The sequence below is a fragment of the Acipenser ruthenus genome, chromosome 41 (assembly GCF_902713425.1).
Source record: "Acipenser ruthenus chromosome 41, fAciRut3.2 maternal haplotype, whole genome shotgun sequence".
In the NCBI taxonomy this organism is placed as follows: domain Eukaryota; kingdom Metazoa; phylum Chordata; class Actinopteri; order Acipenseriformes; family Acipenseridae; genus Acipenser; species Acipenser ruthenus.
In genome coordinates, this window is record NC_081229.1 from 6257881 (window position 1) to 6280989 (window position 23109).

General features: G+C 39.4%; 1 protein-coding gene across 3 annotated transcripts; it reads left to right on the forward strand.

Moving 5' to 3' along the window:
• Positions 1 to 10927: 10927 nt before the first annotated feature.
• Positions 10928 to 22907, forward strand: LOC117433942 (histone H3-like centromeric protein A). Of its 3 annotated transcripts, none has more exons than XM_059010746.1 (5): positions 10928 to 11059; positions 15996 to 16190; positions 16524 to 16660; positions 19431 to 19505; positions 20345 to 22907. In XM_059010746.1, the coding sequence occupies exons 2-5, from the start codon at positions 16031 to 16033 to the stop codon at positions 20477 to 20479; spliced, it is 507 nt and encodes a 168-aa protein (XP_058866729.1). In that variant the 5' UTR covers positions 10928 to 11059; positions 15996 to 16030; the 3' UTR covers positions 20480 to 22907. The 3 variants fall into 3 exon arrangements, with proteins under 3 accessions (XP_058866729.1, XP_058866727.1, XP_058866728.1); XM_059010744.1 differs by having other exon boundaries at positions 10929 to 11153; XM_059010745.1 differs by having other exon boundaries at positions 10929 to 11077.
• The last annotated feature ends 202 nt before the right edge of the window (positions 22908 to 23109 follow it).

Consider the following 23109-nt stretch of genomic DNA (forward strand, 5'->3'; position numbering starts at 1 on the left):
CAACATCCAGGAGCTTGAAGCCAGTAATCCCCAAAGGTAATTACCAATACTGACCACTGTGTGGCATACTCGCACTATTAAAGGTAATTACCAATACTGACCACTGTGTGGCATACTCGCACTATTAAAGGTAATTACCAATACTGACCACTGTGTGGCATATTCGGACTATTAAAGGTAATTACCAATACTGACCACTGTGTGGCATATTCGGACTATTAAAGGTAATTACCAATACTGACCACTGTGTGGCATACTCGCACTATTAAAGATAATTACCAATACTGACCACTGTGTGGCATACTCGCACTATTAAAGGTAATTACCAATACTGACCACTGTGTGGCATACTCGCACTATTAAATGTAATTACCAATACTGACCACTGTGTGGCATACTCGCACTATTAAAGGTAATTACCAATACTGACCACTGTGTGGCATATTCGGACTATTAAAGGTAATTACCAATACTGACCACTGTGGCATACTCGCACTATTAAAGATAATTACCAATACTGACCACTGTGTGGCATACTCGCACTATTAAAGGTAATTACCAATACTGACCACTGTGTGGCATACTCGCACTATTAAAGGTAATTACCAATACTGACCACTGTGTGGCATACTCGCACTATTAAAGATAATTACCAATACTGACCACTGTGTGGCATATTCGGACTATTAAAGGTAATTACCAATACTGACCACTGTGTGGCATACTCGCACTATTAAAGATAATTACCAATACTGACCACTGTGTGGCATATTCACACTATTAAAGGTAATTACCAATACTGACCACTGTGTGGCATACTTGCACTATTAAAGATAATTACCAATACTGACCACTGTGTGGCATACTCGCATTATTAAAGATAATTACCAATACTGACCACTGTGTGGCATATTCACACTATTAAAGGTAATTACCAATACTGACCACTGTGTGGCATACTCGCACTATTAAAGGTAATTACCAATACTGACCACTGTGTGGCATATTCGGACTATTAAAGGTAATTACCAATACTGACCACTGTGTGGCATATTCGGACTATTAAAGGTAATTACCAATACTGACCACTGTGTGGCATACTCGCACTATTAAAGATAATTACCAATACTGACCACTGTGTGGCATACTTGCACTATTAAAGGTAATTACCAATACTGACCACTGTGTGGCATACTCGCACTATTAAAGGTAATTACCAATACTGACCACTGTGTGGCATATTCGGACTATTAAAGATAATTACCAATACTGACCACTGTGTGGCATACTCGCACTATTAAAGGTAATTACCAATACTGACCACTGTGTGGCATATTCAGACTATTAAAGATAATTACCAATACTGACCACTGTGTGGCATACTCGCACTATTAAAGATAATTACCAATACTGACCACTGTGTGGCATATTCGGACTATTAAAGATAATTACCAATACTGACCACTGTGTGGCATACTCGCACTATTAAAGATAATTACCAATACTGACCACTGTGTGGCATACTCGCACTATTAAAGATAATTACCAATACTGACCACTGTGTGGCATACTCGCACTATTAAAGATAATTACCAATACTGACCACTGTGTGGCATACTCGCACTATTAAAGGTAATTACCAATACTGACCACTGTGTGGCATACTCGCACTATTAAAGGTAATTACCAATACTGACCACTGTGTGGCATATTCACACTATTAAAGGTAATTACCAATACTGACCACTGTGTGGCATATTCGGACTATTAAAGGTAATTACCAATACTGACCACTGTGTGGCATATTCGGACTATTAAAGGTAATTACCAATACTGACCACTGTGTGGCATATTCACACTATTAAAGGTAATTACCAATACTGACCACTGTGTGGCATATTCGGACTATTAAAGGTAATTACCAATACTGACCACTGTGTGGCATATTCGGACTATTAAAGATAATTACCAATACTGACCACTGTGTGGCATATTCGCACTATTAAAGGTAATTACCAATACTGACCACTGTGTGGCATACTCGCACTATTAAAGGTAATTACCAATACTGACCACTGTGTGGCATACTCGCACTATTAAAGGTAATTACCAATACTGACCACTGTGTGGCATATTCGGACTATTAAAGATAATTACCAATACTGACCACTGTGTGGCATACTCGCACTATTAAAGATAATTACCAATACTGACCACTGTGTGGCATATTCGCACTATTAAAGGTAATTACCAATACTGACCACTGTGTGGCATACTCGCACTATTAAAGGTAATTACCAATACTGACCACTGTGTGGCATACTCGCACTATTAAAGGTAATTACCAATACTGACCACTGTGTGGCATATTCGGACTATTAAAGATAATTACCAATACTGACCACTGTGTGGCATACTCGCACTATTAAAGATAATTACCAATACTGACCACTGTGTGGCATACTATCACTATTAAAGGTAATTACCAATACTGACCACTGTGTGGCATATTCACACTATTAAAGGTAATTACCAATACTGACCACTGTGTGGCATATTCGGACTATTAAAGGTAATTACCAATACTGACCACTGTGTGGCATATTCGGACTATTAAAGGTAATTACCAATACTGACCACTGTGTGGCATACTCGCACTATTAAAGATAATTACCAATACTGACCACTGTGTGGCATACTCGCACTATTAAAGATAATTACCAATACTGACCACTGTGTGGCATATTCGGACTATTAAAGGTAATTACCAATACTGACCACTGTGTGGCATACTCGCACTATTAAAGGTAATTACCAATACTGACCACTGTGTGGCATACTCGCACTATTAAAGATAATTACCAATACTGACCACTGTGTGGCATACTCGCACTATTAAAGATAATTACCAATACTGACCACTGTGTGGCATACTCGCACTATTAAAGGTAATTACCAATACTGACCACTGTGTGGCATACTCGCACTATTAAAGATAATTACCAATACTGACCACTGTGTGGCATATTCACACTATTAAAGGTAATTACCAATACTGACCACTGTGTGGCATACTTGCACTATTAAAGATAATTACCAATACTGACCACTGTGTGGCATACTCGCACTATTAAAGATAATTACCAATACTGACCACTGTGTGGCATATTCACACTATTAAAGGTAATTACCAATACTGACCACTGTGTGGCATACTCGCACTATTAAAGGTAATTACCAATAGTTTATCTGCTTTTCATCCAATGTGTCTGCATGCCATCCACTCTGACATAGTGCACCAGCGTTCAGTTAGAAAGCAGTCTCGCCACAGAAACTAAATCATTAAAATATATTCTCCAAATGAACCAATGACCTTATTGACCTACTGACCTTAGTTCTTGGCAGCAAGTTCATGAGGAGAAGTTATTTGGCAGCTTTTGTGCCAATCATTATTAAACCAATTGGTCAGTCTGATATGGCTGTGGATTTATATAACTGGTCAATAACATTATCACAATCACGCATTTATTGGTTTTGATGCGTTGTGATAGGTACCCTTCCCGATATCGATGACTAATTCTCTGTGGAAGAGAAGACGGTGTTCATAGAATGTGTGACCTCTGAAGTAAGTTTGCTGTTATGAAATGTTTCATTTAGTCTCCTGATTAAAGTGTGTGTAACAATGCATTCTGGGAACAGCTTGACATAGAAATATAATATAACCTTCATATAGAAATATAATATACCTTTCAAAAGCAGAGCAGATATTTTTTCTTCAACCTCTTAAGAAATTGCAACAAAACTTGATCAAAAGAATGTCTTATTGGTGCTCGCTGTAGACACATTTGAAGTTATGCCTAGACTTACCGAGGCTCAACGGGATCATGCTATTGGACATTTGGAAGCTGATGAATCTCAGTCCGCCGTGGCACGGTGTCTGAATGTTTCCCAGAGCACTATAGGACGACTTTGGCACTGATACCAGCAACATGGAACAACACTTGACCGCCCAAGATCCGGTAGACCACGTGTGACAAGGGCAGCCCAGGATAGATTTATACACCTACATCATTTACGTGACAGGTTCACCACTGCAACCTCTACAACATCTGCACTACCGGGAATGCATAGAATTTCAGACGAGACTGTCAGAAACCTCCTACAGGAGGCAGGTATCCGAGCAAGAAGACCAGTTAGAGGAGTGATTCTAACACTGCAACATCGTCGACTACGACTTCAGTGGTGTCATAAGAGTATGGCTCATACAAAGATGGAGAAACGTGGTGTTCAGATTTCTGCTTCGACGTGCAGATGGAAGAGGTATACAGGCGATGTCATGAACGTTGTGCGGCCAGCTGTGTGCAACAGGTTGACAGATTTGGTGGTGGGAGCGTCATGGTGTGGGCTGCAATCTCAGACAGTGGCAGAAGCAACTTTGTTCATGTTCAAGGCAACCTGACAGCTCAGCGCTGTTGTCATGAGATCATACGGCCTCATGTGATCCCATTCATGAACCATCGTAACGTCACGTTCCAGCATGACAATGCATGACCGCACACAGCCCGAGCCACCACAGCTTTCTTCACTCAGAACAATGTTCAAGTGCTTCCCTGGCCATCTAGATCACCAGATCTGAACCCCATTGAGCATTTGTGTGATGAGCTTGATCAACGTGTGCGACGACGTCACCCCGATCCAAAGACCTTACAAGGACTTTTCCAGGCACTTGAGCAGGAGTGGGTTGCCATTCCCCGGCATGTTATCCAGGCTCTGATTCGATCCATGGGCAGGAGATGTCAGGCCGTCATCGATGCCAATGGTGGGCATACCCGTTACTGATTTCTGCTGACCTTGAACTTTGTTTGACCTTTGAAAGTGACTTTGTTGAATGTCTTAATGATTTCTGTACACGTTAAGGTTCTTTGGAACTGTCTATTTTACTATGCAAACTGCCATACTAATGCTATAAAAAGTACATTCAAAACACCTATACGTTTCTTTTTTTGAAGAGTACATGTAAGTATTTTCTTAATGTACACAATGAATTAAACAGGGTGAGTTACTTACGTGGGTCGTCACTGAATAATAATGAGTCAGACACAGAGCAGTGGGTGCTGATAGCCGCACAGGCGTGCATATTTAATAAACACAGGCGCGGACACTAGGGTACTAGCAACGGTAGCCCTAGTGTCACATTTAATAAAGAAAACAAAACAAAGCTAAAAATAAAAATAAAAGTTTGCCACAAAAGGCGAGTGCTAAAAGGAGCTTCCCGCTCCAGGAACCTACTATGCTACTCAACCTCACTGTACACTGTTTGGGATTAACCTCCCCTAAACTAACTTACTTCTGGGCTATTGGAGTCCCAGCATTAGTGATGGGACTGAAGCCTCAGCTGATTCAACCCCACATGAAGCAATTGAAGCAAACAGTGTTAGGAAGCAAAGCTTCAGGTGGTTCATTGAACCACTAGGTCATGTGACCCATGAACAGTGTTTAGCAGGAGCTGAGAAGGAAACCGTTTTTTTTTTACCCAATAGGTGCTCTTTTTGCCAACAGTGCTCACAGTGTGGTGTTTCCATCAAGCTGAAACTTTTTTTTTAAATCAAGATGCTGCTTTTTGTTTTATATTTATGTATTTTTTCAAATTAACAACAAACCAAAAATCATTAAGTATGTACAAACAGAGCTCTTTATGAACATTACTGGTAAAAAAAATCCTCCGTACTAGTGTATAAAGGATAGAGTACACGAATTCTTTAAGAATGGAAACAGCAGGGATTCAAACCCACTCTTTTTCCATCTCTCTATTTTATAGCTAGAGTTATACTACATGAACCACCGAAGAGTCTGCTTGTAAGCAGGAATCAACACATCCGACACCATCTTACACACGGAGTGCGGCTGCTGAAGCCTCGTCACATTACACTGTCTTATAAACAACAAGAGCCTGATTTTGATTGGAAAACACCTTTATATTTCTGGTATGATTATTGAAGGACGTTTTATTGGTTAATCGCATGTGTGGTTGAGATGTAAAATAAATAAATAAATCGAAAAAAGCAACGGCTTTAGAGAAAGCACTGAGATGTTCCTTTACATTGAAACGACTGTTTAAATTATACATGCCCAATAACCGAGACAATTAGAAATGAAATGGCTTGATATTGTATGTGTAAAGCGTATGAAATGTCACATTGCCTTCTCTCAGCTTCAGTGCAATTGTCCACTTTGCTGAATGTCTTCTCTCCGGAGATCGGGTCCTGTCTTTACTCTCAGTGCACTGCGTTGTGCAGATCTACCAAGAGATGGCACTAAAAAGCATGAAGCGCTTCATGTGCTTCGGCTCAGTGAATCTTTTTGAGAACCAAATGATTCAGAGGGTTCAGTGGTACTTACACATGGGAGGAGTCATACGCAAAAAACACTCGTTATCATATAATAGACGTGTCCCCCAACTCAACACGACACGACCAACATGACCGTAAAAACAGACATAATGAAGCGTTCTTAACTTTGTTTAAGTTAGTGATCAGCCTGTGTGTCAGCTGCATGAAGAGCGCAGCGTGTGGTTTTCACTAACTCTGCTCTGCAGAATAATTTTATTTTTTTTCTATGTGTAAATATCGTGGCTTTCTTCCTGTGCATCGGGACGCGGGACATTTGCTAGGAAATCGGGACGTCCCGACCATATAGAGACTGTTGTCATGTATGTTTTTGTTTTTCACAGGACAGCTGTTTTTTTATACCATTTTTAAAATATAATATACATTTTTTAGGATATCCAGAAACAAAACTCCCTCTACAGCAGTGTGACTGCACAGTGTAATATTAACACAAAACTCCCTCTACAGCAGCGTGACTGCACAGTGTAATATTAACACAAAACTCCCTCTACAGCAGTGTGACTGCACAGTGTAATATTAACACAAAACTCCCTCTACAGCAGTGACTGCACAGTGTAATATTAACACAAAACCCTCTCTACAGCAGTGTGACTGCACAGTGTAATATTAACACAAAACTCCCTCTACAGCAGTGACTGCACAGTGTAATATTAACACAAAACTCCCTCTACAGCAGTGTGACTGCACAGTGTAATATTAACACAAAACTCCCTCTACAGCAGTGACTGCACAGTGTAATATTAACACAAAACCCTCTACAGCAGTGTGACTGCACAGTGTAATATTAACACAAAACTCCCTCTACAGCAGTGTGACTGCACAGTGTAATATTAACACAAAACTCCCTCTACAGCAGTGTGACTGCACAGTGTAATATTAACACAAAACTCCCTCTACAGCAGTGTGACTGCACAGTGTAATATTAACACAAAACTCCCTCTACAGCAGTGTGACTGCACAGTGTAATATTAACACAAAACTCCCTCTACAGCAGTGTGACTGCACAGTGTAATATTAACACAAAACTCCCTCTACAGCAGTGTGACTGCACAGTGTAATATTAACACAAAACTCCCTCTACAGCAGTGTGACTGCACAGTGTAATATTAACACAAAACTCCCTCTACAGCAGTGTGACTGCACAGTGTAATATTAACACAAAACTCCCTCTACAGCAGTGTGACTGCACAGTGTAATATTAACACAAAACTCCCTCTACAGCAGTGTGACTGCACAGTGTAATATTAACACAAAACACCCTCTACAGCAGTGTGACTGCACAGTGTCATATTAACACAAAACTCCCTCTACAGCAGCGTGACTGCACAGTGTAATATTAACACAAAACTCTCTCTACAGCAGTGTGACTGCACAGTGTAATATTAACACAAAACTCCCTCTACAGCAGCGTGACTGCACAGAGTAATATTAACACAAAACTCCCTCTACAGCAGTGTGACTGCACAGTGTAATATTAACACAAAACTCCCTCTACAGCAGTGACTGCACAGTGTAATATTAACACAAAACTCCCTCTACAGCAGCGTGACTGCACAGTGTAATATTAACACAAAACCCTCTACAGCAGTGACTGCACAGTGTAATATTAACACAAAACACCCTCTACAGCAGTGTGACTGCACAGTGTAATATTAACACAAAACTCCCTCTACAGCAGTGTGACTGCACAGTGTAATATTAACACAAAACACCCTCTACAGCAGTGTGACTGCACAGTGTAATATTAACACAAAACTCCTTCTACAGCAGTGTGACTGCACAGTGTAATATTAACACAAAACTCCCTCTACAGCAGTGTGACTGCACAGTTTAATATTAACACAAAACTCCCTCTACAGCAGTGTGACTGCACAGTGTAATATTAACACAAAACTCCCTCTACAGCAGTGTGACTGCACAGTGTAATATTAACACAAAACTCCCTCTACAGCAGCGTGACTGCACAGTGTAATATTAACACAAAACTCCCTCTACAGCAGTGTGACTGCACAGTGTAATATTAACACAAAACTCCCTCTACAGCAGTGTGACTGCACAGTGTAATATTAACACAAAACTCCCTCTACAGCAGTGTGACTGCACAGTGTAATATTAACACAAAACTCCCTCTACAGCAGCGTGACTGCACAGTGTAATATTAACACAAAACTCCCTCTACAGCAGTGTGACTGCACAGTGTAATATTAACACAAAACTCCCTCTACAGCAGTGTGACTGCACAGTGTAATATTAACACAAAACTCCCTCTACAGCAGTGTGACTGCACAGTGTAATATTAACACAAAACACCCTCTACAGCAGTGTGACTGCACAGTGTAATATTAACACAAAACTCCCTCTACAGCAGTGTGACTGCACAGTGTAATATTAACACAAAACTCCCTCTACAGCAGTGACTGCACAGTGTAATATTAACACAAAACTCCCTCTACAGCAGTGTGACTGCACAGTGTAATATTAACACAAAACTCCCTCTACAGCAGTGTGACTGCACAGTGTAATATTAACACAAAACTCTCTCTACAGCAGTGTGACTGCGCAGTGTAATATTAACACAAAACTCCCTCTACAGCAGTGTGACTGCACAGTGTAATATTAACACAAAACTCCCTCTACAGCAGTGTGACTGCACAGTGTAATATTAACACAAAACTCCCTCTACAGCAGTGTGACTGCACAGTGTAATATTAACACAAAACTCCCTCTACAGCAGTGTGACTGCACAGTGTAATATTAACACAAAACTCCCTCTACAGCAGTGTGACTGCACAGTGTAATATTAACACAAAACTCCCTCTACAGCAGTGTGACTGCACAGTGTAATATTAACACAAAACACCCTCTACAGCAGTGTGACTGCACAGTGTAATATTAACACAAAACTCCTTCTACAGCAGTGTGACTGCACAGTGTAATATTAACACAAAACTCCCTCTACAGCAGTGTGACTGCACAGTGTAATATTAACACAAAACTCCCTCTACAGCAGTGTGACTGCACAGTGTAATATTAACACAAAACTCCCTCTACAGCAGTGTGACTGCACAGTGTAATATTAACACAAAACTCCCTCTACAGCAGTGTGACTGCACAGTGTAATATTAACACAAAACTCCCTCTACAGCAGCGTGACTGCACAGTGTAATATTAACACAAAACTCCCTCTACAGCAGTGTGACTGCACAGTGTAATATTAACACAAAACTCCCTCTACAGCAGTGTGACTGCACAGTGTAATATTAACACAAAACTCCCTCTACAGCAGTGTGACTGCACAGTGTCATATTAACACAAAACTCCCTCTACAGCAGTGACTGCACAGTGTAATATTAACACAAAACTCCCTCTACAGCAGTGTGACTGCACAGTGTAATATTAACACAAAACTCCCTCTACAGCAGTGTGACTGCACAGTGTAATATTAACACAAAACTCCCTCTACAGCAGCGTGACTGCACAGTGTAATATTAACACAAAACTCCCTCTACAGCAGTGACTGCACAGTGTAATATTAACACAAAACTCCCTCTACAGCAGTGACTGCACAGTGTAATATTAACACAAAACTCCCTCTACAGCAGTGACTGCACAGTGTAATATTAACACAAGCAGTGACTGCACAGTGTAATATTAACACAAAACTCCCTCTACAGCAGTGTGACTGCACAGTGTAATATTAACACAAAACTCCCTCTACAGCAGTGTGACTGCACAGTGTAATATTAACACAAAACTCCCTCTACAGCAGCGTGACTGCACAGTGTAATATTAACACAAGCAGTGACTGCACAGTGTAATATTAACACAAGCAGTGACTGCACAGTGTAATATGTATTAACACTTAGTTAGGTTTAACTTGAGTGTACATGACAGATACATGCAGAGGGTGCAAAGTTTTCAGTATTTGCAGTTTTTTTTTTTTTTTAAGGTGAATTGGTTATATTTTGTCAGTTAATTTGAATTATGAAAAATGTATCGTGTACCGATATGTACACACTTTTAGAACTAGTTATTCATTGGCGCTCAAATTGTCTCCGTGTTTTTATATTTACGTGTATATATGAACAGTGTGCTCCAGCACGGTGCGCAATGAGAACCGCACTTGTTTGTTGAGACTTGGTACGGTAGGTAGTTACATTATAAACTGTACGCTTAATCGTATTTATTTTGATATCCACCCCTGATATCTTACTCATATATTTCAGGTGATTTCCCCAATCGTAAAGTTTTATATTTTCAATTTTAGCAACCATTCATTTCTGTCTAACTAACTTCCTGACATTCGCGTTTAATACAAGCCCACCCCCCCCCCCCTCTCTGCCTCGTCAAGGTTCCAGGGCGCTCTGATTGGTTGCTTATTTAAATCCTCTTTCCAAGCCGCCTTTTTTGTGTCAAATTCCGCCTTTTTCCTTTTCTGATTGGACGGTGCGCGGCTCAGGATTAGTCCCATTGGTTATCTTTGCAAACTCTTACCAAGCCTTACACAAAACACAGCAGCGGTTCGCCTCTGTAATTGGAGTACTTGACTGCTAATCTTCTGATTCTCGTTGCTCATTCGTTGTTGGGGCGGGGCTGGGGGTGACGGTTGGAGGCACGCATTGTTTGAATTTGGCAGAACGGTGGTGCTGGAGGTTTGTTTTTATTTAAAAGTAAGTGAATATGTGTTGTTATTAATGAATATACCGGAATAATAAACACATTCCCGGGCCGGTAAACCTAGACAAGGTAAGGCTTTGATTTTAACTAATGCTAATAATTTCCAAAACGTTTTAAAAACTAAATAAGCGTGTAGGAATGCATGCAGCATCATCACTAGAGAATAAATCAGCGTCTCTCACCTGAACTATTTATACAAATGAAGTCTTAATAAATAAATGAATAAATAACCCAGAAAATAACACCTGTATGTTATGAAACAAAAGAAAAAACACAAAAATATAACGCTCACGCGAAATATTATTTGTTTAGCATGAAATTAGAGGTATCTGATGAACGTAGGCTAGTAAATTTAAATTCAAACAATGTTTATGTATTATTTTATTTTTATTAATTACAAAAAGTGCTGGTTTCATGAGTTTGGCATTGCTATTTATAAAACAGGATGTTTATTTATGTGTGTCATGCCGTTGTTTTGGTAAAAAAAAAAAAAAGTTTGTCAAAATAACAAACAGCATTTCTGTGTGTTACGTCTTGCCCGAGTTTGAAATGGGGTCATATCATTTAGAGAATGACATGCGTGCAAACAGATAACTAAAACTGGCTGTCTGCAGCTTTTATGAAATTTAACTGTGGAAAAATGCAGTGCACTAACACAGACACTAGAAGGAATTGTTTTGGTGTCAGAAGGTGTAAGCGGGACATGTAAGAAGCAAGTGCTTTAGATGCCTATCAGATGATCCATTGTGAACGTGCACACACACTCCATTCCTGTCTTCAGATGTATTGCCACAATTACCTTCATTTAACACGGCGCAAACAACCCGATTTAACAACTTGATTAGATGGAAATGAAAAGTTGAAATGTACCGCGGTGGAAATAAGCCTGCCATTGCATAGTTTAAGACACATCCGAGCTTGTTACCTGTTCACAATGGCTAATTAGAAAATGGATCAGAGATTTCTTTAACATGATTGGTCGATACGAGGGCTTTTTAATCTCTGATAGACATTGAATGCTCTCTTTCAACTGTGTTTAATCACTGTACCAAATCAATCCGCGCGAAAATGCGTAATATAGTATTCGTGTATTTTACCGGCTTTCTGCTTGGTGAAAGAACATTTCAGTTCTTTACAGGCCCTCAGCATGTTTGTCAATGTAGACTTCTGCTACATTGACAATCTATCTGTTTAAATTTAGTCGAGTAAATCAAGTGAAAAAACGAGAGTAGTTTTTGCTGTCAGCTGCAATATAGTCACCACAATAGTAACTATCTCTGGTTTGAATCAGTTGGAGAAATCCAACAACTGGATGCAGTCTGATTTACTTTCAGCAGCTTTATTTCAGTATATTATTACAGTAACAACATAGGCACGGTGCTCTCTACTCTAACAAAGCCAGGAAGAGGCTTTGAATAAACTTGGAACACACACTGTGAACAAGTTACTGAACAAACAGGACTATCAGGATTCGCATATAGACAACTAGATATCTTTAATTACTAAAACTTTTATTTATCTATTAATGTTAGGACATAGTGGTAACTTAAATACTGAAACTACCAGAAATACAGGAACATTCACTCAAATCCAAATAAAAAGTTAGCTGTAGTTTTTATTCTTTACATGTTTTACAACGTTTACAAACAAGGGGAGCCCATTCGGCCCATCTTGCTCGTTTGGTTGTTACTAGCTTATTGATGCCAGAATCTCATCAAGCAGCTTCTTGAAGGATCCCAGGGTGTCAGCTTCAACAGCATTACTGGGGAGTTGGTTCCAGACCCTCACAATTCTCTGTGTAAAGAAGTGCCTCCTATTTTCTGTTCTGAATGCCCCTTTATCTAATCTCCATTTGTGACCCCTGGTCCTTGTTTCTTTTATCAGGTCGAAAAAGTCCCCTGGGTCGACATTGTCAATACCTTTTAGGATTTTGAATGCTTGAATTAGATCACCGTGTAGTCTTCTTTATTCAATTCTTTTAGCCTGTCTGCATACGACATGCCTTTTTAAACCTGGGATAATTCTGGTCGCTCTTCTTTGCACTCTTTCTAGAGCAGCAATATCCTTTTTATAACGAGGTGACCAGAACTGAACACAGTATTCTAGGTGAGGTCTTACTAATGCATTGTAAAGTTTTAACATTACTTCCTTTGATTTAAATTCAACACTTCTCACAATATATCCGAGCATCTTGTTGGCCTTTTTTATAGCTTCCCCACATTGTCTAAATGAAGACATTTCTGAGTCCACATAAACTCCTAGGTCTTTTTCATAGTTCCCTTCTTCAATTTCAGTATCTCCCATATGATATTTATAATGCACATAATGCACTGGTATCGTAAAGAACATTATATTTTTCGACTTTAATAATTAAATTCCCATTGATGTAGATTTTTTTTTAATTCTGTGGTAATCTCTGCATGAGCGAGACAGACAGTCTGACAGCCGCTACCTTTGACCTTATTTCTGATTTGTCAATTGCTACATGAACAGCACGTAGCACAATACAAATAAAACAAATGTATTTGTCTATTTACTCGCTTCATTCACGCCACTCGCTTCGCTTGTGTTGTGTTTTGGTGTCAGAAGGTGTAAGCGGGACATGTAAGAAGCAAGTGCTGTTTAGATGCCTATCAGATGATCCATTGTGAACGTGCACACACACTCCATTCCTGTCTTCAGATGTATTGCCACAATTACCTTCATTTAACACGGCGCAGGTAACCAGTGTTGTACCACAGGGATCAGTATTAGGTCCTCTGCTATTCCTAATCTACATTAATGATTTAGATTCTGGTATAGTAAGCAAACTTGTTATTTGTAGACAACACAAAAATAGGAGGAGTAGCAAACACTGTTGCAGCAGCAAAGGTCGTTTAAAATGATCTAGACAGCATTCAGAACTGGGCAGACACATGGCAAATGACATTTAATAGAGAAAAGTGGGCAGCAGTGTGGAGCAGTGGTTAGGGCACTGGACTCTTGACCGGAGGGTTGTGGGTTCAATCCCCAGTGGGGGACACTGCTGTTGTACCCTTGAGCAAGGTACTTTACCTAGATTGCTCCAGTAAAAACCCAACTGTATAAATGGGCAATTGTATGTAAAAATAATGTGATAACTGTATAATGTGAAATAATGTATAATGTGATATCTTGTAACAATTGTAAGTCGCCCTGGATAAGGGCGTCTGCTAAGAAATGAATAATAATAATAATAATAAAAAGTGTAAAGTATTGCATGCAGCCAATACAAATGTGCATTCTAATTAAATATTATATGGGAGATACTGAAATTAAAGAAGTCGTCTATGAAAAAGACCTAGGAGTTTATGTTGACTCAGAAATGTCTTCACCTAGACAATGTGGGGAAGCTATAAAAAAGGCTAACAAGATGCTTGGATATATTGTGAGAAGTGTTGAATTTAAATCAAAGGAGGTAATGTTAAAACTTTACAATGCGTTAGTAAGACCTCACCTAGAATATTGTGTTCAGTTCTGGTCACCTCGTTACAAAAAGGATATTGCTGCTCTAGAAAGAGTGCAAAGAAGAGCAACCAGAATTATCCCGGGTTTAAAAGGCATGTCGTATGCAGACAGGCTAAAAGATTTGCATCTATTCAGTCTTGAACAAAGACGACTATGCAGCGATCTGATTCAAACATTCAAAATCCTAAAAGACAATGTTGACCCAGGGGACTTCTTTGACCTGAAAAAAAGAAACAAGGACCAGGGGTCACAAATGGAGATTAGATAAAGGGGCATTCAGAACAGAAAATAGGAGGCACTTTTTTACACAGAGAATTGTGAGGTTCTGGAACCAACTCCCCAGTAATGTTGTTGAAGCTGACACCCTGGGATCCTTCAAGAAGCTGCTTGATGAGATTCTGGGATCAATAAGCTACTAACAACCAAACAAGCAAGTTGGGCTGAATGGCCTCCTCTCGTTTGTAAACTTTCTTATGTTTTTGAAGTCCATAATGTATATCTGTTTTGGCATAGACCGTCTGACTTTCTAACTGCGGGATTGAATTCTCAGAGGAGTCAGTTGAGTTTGTGAACGTATTTTTTTGCATCGTCAAGTTGGATTATAGGAAGTCAGAAAACAATGAAAGAATTTGTAATGATGATTTTAGTGTTTGCAGCATCTTTTTTCTGAAGTATATTTTGGATCTATTTTTGGGCATGTGATGAGATTTTAACCAATCACATGCCAGAAAGGGCTGATTCATAAATAAATTAGAAATGTAGTGATTCAAAATGGTTGTTTTTGTTAAAGTTCTAATGCCACCTTAAGAATGTAAACATCAATCTCTCTTTCCTACTTTCACCTGAAGAATAGACCTTTGATCTCTTGAAAGCTTGCTTAATTATTGGTTAGTTAGTCCAATAAAAGGTATCACATCTCCTTCTCATTGTCTATCATATACAGTAAAAAACCAAACCAAAACTTTCAGAGATTCACCACGGAGTCATAACCTAACTACCCTGTGAATCTGAACTCAAATCTAGTAAGGGTGTTTTGCTGAAATTGCACCTTTTTTTTTTTTTTTTTTTTAGTGATCACCTAGTGGCGAAAGGTAGTAGTACAGTTATGCAAAATTTACATTCAGCAGTCAGAGAAAACAACTGATACCAAAAGAAATGTTCAGCTAATTCATTCAGATCTTTTAAATGAATGCTCTTTTTTTAGAAATGTCAAATCTGGCATTTCTGCCAACATTGAAATGGCTGCCATTCTTGAATATAACAAAACATATTTACCCATGACCTTCTGGTGTGACCCCATTTTGGGAGTAGACTTGTTTTGTAGAATCTAAGGTCCTGCGACACCGTTTTGTAAATGGAAGTATTGACCCCTTTGCTTGGAATGCCTGTTATAACTGATGTGTTTGTTCCCTGTCTGTGTCTCAGAGTTTCTGTGCTGTGATTGGCTGGCCAAGGGAACAATGCGTCACGGCAAGTCGGGAACCTCAAAGAAGCGCAAGGGGACCACCCCCCAGAGGAGGGACCGGTCACCTCCCAAGTCCCCCGCAAGGAGACCCCCGCAAACCCCCCCCAGAAAACCCTCGCCCAAAAAATCACCTCTGCGAAGAGTGAGTGGTCCCGGTGAGGCACAGTAATGAAATACATAAATAAATAAATACATTGTGCCACCTGACAGTGCTCGGTCCATACTGCTGTGTACTCTGTGTGTGTGTTTCAGGCAGTGCTCGGTCCATACTGCTGTGTACTCTGTGTGTGTGTTTCAGGCAGTGCCCGGTCCGTGCTGCTGTGTAAACTCTGTGTGTGTGTTTCAGGCAGTGCTCGGTCCGTGCTGCTGTGTAAACTCTGTGTGTGTTTCAGGCAGTGCTCGGTCCGTGCTGCTGTGTAAATTCTGTGGGTGTGTTTCAGGCACTGCTCGGTGCGTGCTGCTGTGTAAACTCTGTGTGTGTGTTTCAGGCAGCGCTCCTTCCTCGGTGGGCCAAAGCCCTCGTAGGAGGAAGCGGTTCCGGCCCGGCACTCGAGCTCTGATGGAGATCCGGAAGTACCAGAAATCCACCGAGCTGCTGATCCGCAAGGCCCCCTTTTCCAGACTGGTGAGTGAGGGGAAAGGGAATTTTGATTGTTTAAAATGTTCTTATGTTAGCTAGTTTGCCCTTCACTGTAATGCTTTACTTTTCCTGTGAGTCTCGATACCATTCAGTTACTGGGGGACTGCTTTTTCTATACAACTGTGTCAACCAGGTGCACCTAACTTTAAAGGTAAATAAGAACTGCCGATCGAAGCCAGGCGAATTTTTTTTTGCTAAGAAGCTCTGGGAAACCTCATTTTTACTATTCAATCTTTAAGTCACGGTTTTTGTAATAGTAAACCCACAAAAGTGGACATGTGTTTCAACATAAAATATAGAATAATTACTAACTGCGCATTTATTAAGTACAAACACAAGTAGCAAACTGCTGTACAGTACCTATAATTCCAACATGCAGATTATTAAAGGGAAGGCTGTGTGGTCCAGTGGTTAAAGAAAAGGGCTTGTAACCAGGAGGTCCCCGGTTCAAATCCCACTTCAGCCACTGACTCATTGTGTGACCCTGAGCAAGTCACTTAACCTCCCTGTGCTCCGTCTTTCAGGTGAGATGTAATTGTAAGTGACTCTGCAGCTGATGCATAGTTCACACACCCTAGTCTCTGTAAGTCGCCTTGGATAAAGGTGTCTGCTAAATAAACAAATAATAATATTTACAACATATTATTGTTATAATATGGCTTGTTTGTTGATAGATATATTGACTTATGTATGTTAAGTTAAACTATTCCTGTAGTGCTAGATGCTAGAGAATGTTTGTTTGTTTTTCGTGTTTTGTCATTGGACATTGTTGAGCTCAGTTATCACAGTGAAACCAGCTGCTATGAAATACTGTATTGCACGACAATGCTTGGTGCTGATAGGATAGGTTGAAACAATAAGCACCCGCCCTCACATTGCAATGCTTAGTGCTAATTGGTTGAAACACTGAATTCCAGCCCTCGCCCAGCCGATTCATGACAATATTACAGGCAGTGCAAATCAACCATACACTGCTCATACGTTAACAAGAGTATAGCTGTGATCGGCCGCACCGACAGCACTCCCAGCACCACAATAAATAAATACATAAAAATTGATGCGCCAAGTATGTGAAATTTACCTGCCCCAGACCAATGGAGTTGATGATACAGTGTATCATGAGCTACACTGGTAAATATTGAGTCGCCCTTTTTATCAAGCAGCATTTATTTCTACATTTTTTACTCATTCAGGGACATAACATACCTAAATGATTATTATAAAAGGAATGTGAGTTTAAATTAGTAGTAAGTACGCACGTTTCGATATGAAAGCTGAACATCATTAATATCAGCAAAAAACTGTTACATTTTTAATGAAAAAAAAATTGTAGCCAACATTTTCACTAAAGTAAAATCATGCTTGTGTGATTCTGAAGTGCCGCATTTTTATATATTTACTACTGCTTAATCTGAGTTAAAAATAAAAGATTTTGGTGGGAATTGAACTTGAACTTGTTCATGTCCTGCAGCAACATTACCTAATTTAATTCTAAAACCCAACATTATTTAATTTAATAATGGTCTGATACTCTCTCATATTTACCTTTTTTTCTTTTAATGATGGTCTCTCTTCCTTCAGATATTTTTGCGAGTAATTCATAAACACATGCCTATATCTAAGTATTAATATTTTGTACAGTCGTCTTTCCTGACCACCTGACAAGTTCACATTCACTTTTAGCTATCGTCAGCCACAGTGCAGCCCTTGGGTCAAACCAATATGTTCATGTAGGGAGAATTTATTGTGATTGTTCATAAATGTGGCTCATCCTCTGAGTATTTTTATATTTTATTTTAAAGCAAACCAATGCCAAATACAACAAGATATAATACATAAATAATGAACAAAAAAAGTGGAGGGGCAAAATTTATTGATGTTGGGGGGGGGGGGGGGGGGGGGGTACCTGCCCCTTCTGCCCAATGGGTTAGGCGCCTATGGTGTCAACAATATTTTGTTTAAAAAAACGAAATAATAATCCCCTAAATGACCATCAGGAGGCATTTCTACTCATAGAACATACTTCATTCAGCTCCTAGAATTCTACCCTGCATTCCTCATCCATAACTGTTCACCACTCACTAGTGCTGAATTTCGAAATGCTGAAGGTGCTTCTGTAGGCTGTGCATTACACGACAGGGCTCGCATCCCCAAGGCAATTCTATGACTTTGAGAAGTTTATTCAGCGTTGTATCCTATCAATATAAATAAATAAATTGTTGTTGCTGCTAAAGTTGTTCTACACACACATACAAACATACACACATTTTTCAGAGGTTTAAACAATCCTAAGAATGATGTGCATAAGAATGGAAGTCCTAAATGATGCCTTGTAATTGATAATAAGTTAAGTCCCCATTGGAACCTATTAATAGCTACACTTCTAATGTCACTGAGAGTGTAGCTCTCACACTCTGCATGTGAATGACGAAGCATTCGAAATGTTTAACCAAAACAGGTTCTATAGAAACAGATGAAGTGTGTTTTTATAGCATGGATTTGTCTGGTTTCAATTTAGATTTAATGAGTTATTTGTTTAAGCATTGGGTGGTTACCTCTAATCAAGGTGAGAGTGAACCTTCCCTTGCACTGTTTGTGTGATAGACTCCTCGACACAGCAAAGAGTTCACAAGAATGAAATACACTCAACTTATCAGAGGGAGCCACCCAACACTGAAACTCACAGGAGTGGTGAGGTGCTGCTGGTGTGCCCGGGCAGTGGTGTCATTGTGTGTGTGTGTGTGTCTCTTGACAGGTGCGGGAGGTCTGTCAGAGTGTGTCCTCGCAGGATCTCAAGTGGCAGAGCCTGGCGCTCATCGCACTGCAGGAGGTGAGAGGCAGGGGTTTGGAAATTTTTTTTTTTTGTGTGGCTACCTTGTGATCACTCCAAATAAAAGTGGTGCATTCCCCATTGGGAAGGGAAAGAAGTGTCTCATCTGCTAAAAGCCCGGCTGTGTGGTGTGCAGGGTGAGTCATACAGTCAGGGGAGTGCAGGTTTGACAGGGGATTCTGGAGGGAGCATCGCACTGGCTTTGGCACTTCCGTGGGTTTATGGAGGCAAAACCAGCCGGAAAAGTGGCTTGATTGTGGGACACCCACTGATCTTTCAATTCTCCTGAGCCGTGAGGGGGAGTGAGAATCAGGGGTAAAAAATTTTTTAAACTGTTTTTTTGTCAGACAGGTTAATATTGGTTACATTCTGATGTTGCCTGCCATAGACAATGTAATATAGGGTATGCACTATGCAGGCCAAATATAGGTGTTAGTGTTTTCATAATAGGTGTACAGTGTAAGACAATTCATGTAATGTTCAATATTCAGTCTTTTCTATACATAAGCAGTAAAATGCTGTGTGTCTTGTACACAAATACACGTTGCAGTCATTTATAAAGAGTGACAGAGGGCTTCCTGTGTCTGCTTTCCTGATTGGTTAGGACATTAAAGGGAAAGGAACACATCCCTAGCATCTGTCAGGCCATTCGGTTTACTTCAGCTGAGTGAAGCTGTGGAGGTATCTTTGATAGGGTCAGATATGTTTTCTTTTCTATCTATCTATCTGTATATCTCTGTTTATACAATAAACCTTGTTTAAGATATTTGTTCTAGTTTATTGGCAGTCTTCTTACACATTTTTTTTAAATTATTTTTTGTCATTGTCCTCCTGCACAGGCAGCCGAGGCGTTCCTGGTGCGCCTGTTTGAAGACTCGTACATGTGCTCCATACACGCCAAGAGGGTCACGCTGTACCCCAAGGACCTGCAGCTAGCCAGGAGGATCAGGGGGATCCACCATGGACTGGGCTGAGACACAGCCCTCTGCCTTGCGCTACGAAGCAACCTGAGGTCACACCTTCATAAGCAATTTCACTGTGCGAGCAGCTCATCCATAACTATTATTAAACACTCGCTGCTGAAACAAGCTTTATGAATAGAGCTGCACAAATCTGTGATTTGAATCAAGATCACCACACATGAGGATCATTGGTGTTGATTGGGCTAATTTACCATTCAGAATGAAACGAGTGAAGAGACGAGTAAGAAAAGCAGTGATCCACACAAACCCAAGCAGTAGTTTCGTCACTTGTTTCACTTTGAATGACAAATGAGCCCAGTCGACACCGATGACCCTCTGGAGAGCTCAATCCTAATAATAAAATAATTGGTTTGTGCAGCACTAAAATTCAGTGACAAAGCTTATCAACTGGAGGTATAGAAAGACTTCCTGTTGAGACATAGTCAAATTCAGATTCAAAACTAGTCTTGTGAAAATTGCTTACAAGTCCCCTGTACAATTAAATGCTTGAAGTTGTCTGGTTTTACAAAGTCTGTACCTTCAAATTTTATTAAGTCTTTTAAATATATATATATATATATATATATATATATATAATCCATCCCTTACTAATGTTATGGCGTTTGCAGTCCTTCTGATGCTCCTCCAATATTGATTTCTTATAATTGTATTCTAAATGTGGCGCTGCGTTTGACTGTAGAATCAAAGTGCCAGGCACTGAACAACCTTTCTCATTCCATTCAAATCATGTGACTTAATCCAGCCCTGCCTACTCTACATGTATACAGAGAATAGATAGGCAGAGCAGAGTTAAAAGGTCACACTGTCATGTGATTTGAATGGAATGAGGAAGGCTGTTCAGTACCTGGCACTTGGGGTTCTCCAGGCAAGCTCAAAGGCAGATAATTCTAAGAACTCATTATTGGAGCAACAGAACCCAGAGCCCCTCGGAATGATTGTAAACACCACCAGACTTTTGATGTGTTTATGTATATATGTTCTAGATTAAGCTGTGTACTCTTTTAATGTGATGCAGAACAGTGCTGTTTTTAATAATGGTGAACTCTGTCTTCCTGCTGTCTTGATCTACGGCAGTACCGTAAATCTGTTTTGTAGCAACCGTTAAAGAAACTTCAATTCAATGACAAGCGTTTTGAAATCTTCAATCAAATTAAGGTGTAATTATCAATCTACTTCTTAATGAAATAGCTGACCGGTAATAATCAATGCATTGAGGACACTTATTCAAAGCAATGTGTTACTCTTTCAATACTACTGAAAGCATGAATGATTGGGATTGCTATATATATATATATATATATATATATATATATATATATATATATATATATACACACATTAAGAGAACTTTATTATTAAACAGTGACCAGCAAAAAAACAAACAAACAAACTGACAACGTGCATGTGCTGGTAATATAATATTCAGGTGAGGGAGGCTCCAATCACCGGGAGATTAATCAATCCTTGAATTCTTTTTAATTGAGGCTTGCAAAATAAAAGCTATGTCAAGCAGTAATGGATGTTGCATCTATACTTCTAGTCAAAATGTTTCACGTTGAATTCATATGCTTCTTCCCATGTCACATCTTACAGCTATGGACAAAAGTGTGCCATCACCTAGAATTTTAGGATTGAAACATAATTTAAAAAAAGTATATGAACAGAATTGATATTTTATTTAACATCTTATAATCAAAGAAACTACAAAATGATATCGCAAAAGTCTACCGGGAAGCCATAATAGTAGTACAGTATTCCATGTTAGATTTTGAAATGTCACATTTTTTAGTTTGTCAGTTTTTAGTTCAGTATATGGAAAACTACAAAGCGGTATGTCATTTAATATGTTAACAGAACATTATTCAGTAGGTTTCATTTGACTTTACAAAGCAAAATTAGTTAATTCTATAATGTTGGCCATCGCTATAGACATCTGTATCATAAGTAATCGTTGTGAATGTGGGGTGTTTTTGAAGTCTGCAGTTGCTTTTGTGGATCCTCGATGGTTATTCAGAGGATCTGGAAACTGGTATAAAAATATCAGTCTTAACTGATGAATTCTTGTTTATAAGAGAGGGATATTGTTAGAATCAGGGGTTTTAATGAATTCAGTGGTAAATGGATTAATTGAAGCTTATAACAAGCACGACCTGTGTCTGTAGTCGTGGTAGGCACTGAATTCTGAATGAATCAAAACTGTTGTCAAATAGCAATCCAATCAAACACAGCTGTTTATTGTTTTATAAACTCAACTGATATGAGGAGGCAGACTTCCCAAGGAAGACAGTGAGTCATGTTATTTATTTTAAAATAATAAATACATTGTATGTGTTCTGCATCATTTTAATGTACTTTTTAAATGTTTATCTTTAATATTGATTTTTTTTTTTTGCAAATGAATAAAGAATATTTACTTTAATTTTTCTCTTGCAGTAGATTGTCTCGCTATACTGGGGTTGGAAACCATGTATTTTTGTCAAGATCTGCCTCTCCCTGCTTGTCCCTGTTTCTCTCTAAGGTCTCATTTAGAATGCAGTGGGGTCTGAGGGCCTGTGATATAATTAGCAATTAGCTGTCTGTCTCTGTATGAGAGGGTGCAACTGGACTCGAAGCTTGTCTGG

Coding starts and splice junctions, on each gene's coding strand:
- LOC117433942 (XM_059010746.1), top strand. CDS start 16,031: ATGCGTCACGGCAAGTCGGGAACCTCAAAGAAGCGCAAGGGGACCACC. Junction 16,191..16,523: donor GCGAAGAGTGAGTGGTCCCG/GTGAGGCACAGT, acceptor TGTGTGTTTCAG/GCAGCGCTCCTTCCTCGGTG. Junction 19,506..20,344: donor CGCTCATCGCACTGCAGGAG/GTGAGAGGCAGG, acceptor CCTCCTGCACAG/GCAGCCGAGGCGTTCCTGGT.